At 49.0% G+C, this 3,384-nt stretch overlaps 1 protein-coding gene across 1 annotated transcript; it reads left to right on the forward strand.

The window, feature by feature from the left end:
- Positions 1–299: 299 nt before the first annotated feature.
- FEZF1 (FEZ family zinc finger 1) lies at positions 300–3,088 on the forward strand. The gene is made up of 4 exons (XM_006149213.1): positions 300–1,100; positions 1,316–1,450; positions 1,679–1,811; positions 2,178–3,088. Exons 1-4 carry the CDS (start codon positions 300–302, stop codon positions 2,534–2,536), a joined length of 1,428 nt encoding a protein of 475 aa, XP_006149275.1. The 3' UTR covers positions 2,537–3,088.
- Positions 3,089–3,384: the final 296 nt, after the last annotated feature.

The following is a 3,384-nucleotide window of genomic DNA, read 5'->3' on the forward strand; positions in this document are numbered from 1 at the left end:
CTCCTCTTGGAAGTTAACGATTGGCGAGATCTTGGCTGCGTTATTGACACAACACTTTCTATTGATAGAAATAAGTAGTGATTGTCCCCAAGTCATTGGTGCGCCAAGAACTCTGCGATGGGCTGGCAGGAGTCCATTGGGCTGGGCAGGCAGGTGGGGCTGGTGATGCTGGGGAGGAGGAGGAGGAGGCTGCTGGTGGTGATGGTGCCCGTCCCCCTCTCCGCAGGTCTGTGACAAGCAGGGAACGAGGCAACGACGGCGCAGCCCAGCCCCGGCGATCGGACGCTGGCGACTCAGACATGGACGCCCCCTGCCACAACGCGAGCACCAAAATGTTAGCGACTGCTCCAGCCCGGAGCAACGTGATGAGCACATCCAAACCCTTGGCTTTCTCCATCGAACGAATCATGGCGCGCACCCCCGAGCCCAAGGCCCTGCCCGTTCCCCACTTCCTGCAGGGAGCCGTGCCCAAGGGGGACCCCAAGCACTCTCTGCATCTCAACTCGTCGATCCCCTGCATGATCCCCTTCGTGCCTGTGGCGTACGACACCAGCCCCAAGACAGGAATGACGGGCTCAGAACCGCGGAAAACGAGTCTGGAGGCTCCAGCGGCGCCGGCCGCAGCGCCCGCGGCGACCGCGTTTAGCTGCAGCGACCTGCTCAACTGCGCGCTGAGTCTCAAGGGCGACCTGGCCCGCGAAGCGCTGCCGCTGCAGCAGTACAAACTGGTAAGGCCGCGTGTGGTCAACCACTCTTCTTTCCACGCCATGGGCGCCCTGTGCTACCTGAACCGAGGTGACGGGCCGTGCCACCCAGCGGCCGGCGTGAACATCCACCCGGTGGCCTCCTACTTCCTTAGTTCCCCTTTGCACCCGCAGCCAAAAACGTATTTAGCCGAAAGGAATAAACTGGTGGTCCCAGCGGTGGAGAAGTACCCTTCTGGAGTAGCTTTCAAAGACCTGTCGCAGGCTCAGCTGCAGCATTACATGAAAGAAAGCGCCCAGCTTCTGTCGGAAAAAATCACGTTCAAAGCCTCGGACTTCAGCCGAGGCTCTCCTAATGCCAAGCCCAAAGTTTTCACTTGCGAAGTGTGTGGGAAGGTAAGCATTATGTAGCAGGGAGACCCTACCTTCCTCTTTTCTTTCCTTCCTCCCTTACCTCCTTCCTTCCTTCTTTTCTTCCTTTTTTTTTTTTAATTGTTTTGGGATAATCGTTTGCATACACTTGTTATAAGGTTAGCTTCTCCCGCCCTCTGCCTGGTTTGATTTCAAAGTGTTTGTGTGAATAACCTGTTTTACTTGTGTTTAATTTTAAGGTCTTTAACGCACACTATAACTTAACCCGCCACATGCCGGTGCACACCGGAGCCAGACCCTTCGTTTGCAAAGTGTGTGGAAAAGGCTTCCGGCAAGCCAGCACTCTGTGTAGGCACAAGATCATTCACACGCAGGTGTGTCCATCTGTCTCAATTTCACCTGGTTGAGTTTGGAACTGTTTGCCAAGAAATGACTGATAAAGCCTTACTCTTTAGCAGAAGGTTTGTTTAAAATTTGCTAGCTGGATAGGGGGAAATGATGAAATTGTTTGCTTTTGTTGGACATAAAAGTGTTTTTGAGCTTGCAGTATTCCACGGAATAACGAAATCCCTTACATTCTGTTTTTCCTTTCTCTCACTTAGGAAAAACCTCACAAGTGCAACCAGTGTGGCAAAGCGTTTAACAGAAGTTCCACTTTAAACACGCACACTCGGATACACGCAGGCTATAAACCCTTTGTGTGTGAATTCTGTGGCAAAGGATTTCATCAGAAAGGTACAGAATATAGGGATGTGAATCTTACCAAAAGTTAGTCATTTTTTCTAGGATGTTTTTTAAAAATATTCCAAAACTGCAGTCAGTGGTGTGGTGCACATCTCATTACTGTTAAAGAAAGGCATTGTTCATATACCAACGGGATATCTCTGTTTAACAGCAAGTTCTTATTTTCTATAGTTTGGTTAATAAATGTGTACTGAAATATAGGTATTTAAAAATAACCCTGGATAGGCATGCACCGATAGCAGCCCTGCACGGAGGTGGATGCTGTGGCTCTTCCACTTGCTTCCTTACCTCCACTGTGCCTGCTCCTCCCTTCTCCAGCTCTTTTCAGAATCCATCCCTGTCATTTGTCTGTTTCAGGGAATTACAAAAACCACAAGTTGACCCACAGCGGGGAGAAGCAGTTCAAGTGCAATATCTGCAACAAGGCTTTCCACCAGGTTTACAACCTCACCTTCCACATGCACACCCACAATGACAAGAAGCCTTTCACCTGCCCTACGTGTGGCAAGGGCTTCTGCAGGAACTTTGACCTCAAGAAGCACGTTCGTAAGCTGCACGACAGCAGCCTGGGGCTGACCCGCACGACCACCGGGGAGCCGGGCGCTGACCCTCCGCCCCCGCTACAGCAGCCGCCCTCCGCAACACTGCCACCTCTGCAGCCACCTCTGCCGCCCCCTGGGTCCCTACAGCCTGGCCTCCACCAGGGCCACCAGTGATGAGGCCAATGATCCCCCTAGTCCCAGCCAGGGCCTTACTGCTAAGCGTCAGCAGACTACAGCTGTACCTCCTGGTCCAAGATCTGCAGAACCCAGGGCATGTTGGGCCCCTCAATGTAGGGCCGACCAAAAGCCTCTGCACTCCCCGGCCTCTTGCCTCTTGCATGCACCTGTTAAATGGGTTTGTGTATTATATTCTATGTAGGCACTAACAATTATGAGAAATTTGGAGGGTTTGTTTTCTGATTTTTTAATTTTATTTTGAAAAGACTTTCATCTCGGGTGGAGAGATGGTGTTTGCTTTTTTTTTTTTAAACAAATTTCTGCTGTATTTATTGAGATCTGTATTATTCTACCCGGGGAATGCTGCACCATTTTAATGTTATTATTGTATATATTTCCATTGTGTTGATTCTACGATCTCAAGATGCCTGCTGATCATTATCACGAAGTAACAAAATACTGTGTATATGTTATATACACGCACAGAGATGTGTGCGCATGTAAAGGCACATTCCACATTCGTGAGCACACACGTACACATACACACACATACACACTAGCTAAGGGTGGTTCATCATGGATGGCTTTGAATTTTGGTTTTGATTCTTGCACGTGAAAATTGATTTATTGACTGTCGGAAATAAATCCTTGGAACATGCTTATTTAATCAATACACTTTAGGGTTTGCTTTGTTTTATTCAGTTTCAGATCTCTGATTCTGACCTATCATCCTTTCTTTGTTTTCTTTCTTTTTAAAGAGTTGAACCCTGGATTAGGAATTTCCGATGTTTTGCTCTGAAAGTTCACCCAGTGTAATTAGTCTCTTGAACTAGTTATGGTTTGGG

The sequence above is a fragment of the Tupaia chinensis genome, unplaced genomic scaffold (genome assembly GCF_000334495.1).
Source record: "Tupaia chinensis unplaced genomic scaffold, TupChi_1.0 Scaffold000257_1, whole genome shotgun sequence".
In the NCBI taxonomy this organism is placed as follows: domain Eukaryota; kingdom Metazoa; phylum Chordata; class Mammalia; order Scandentia; family Tupaiidae; genus Tupaia; species Tupaia belangeri.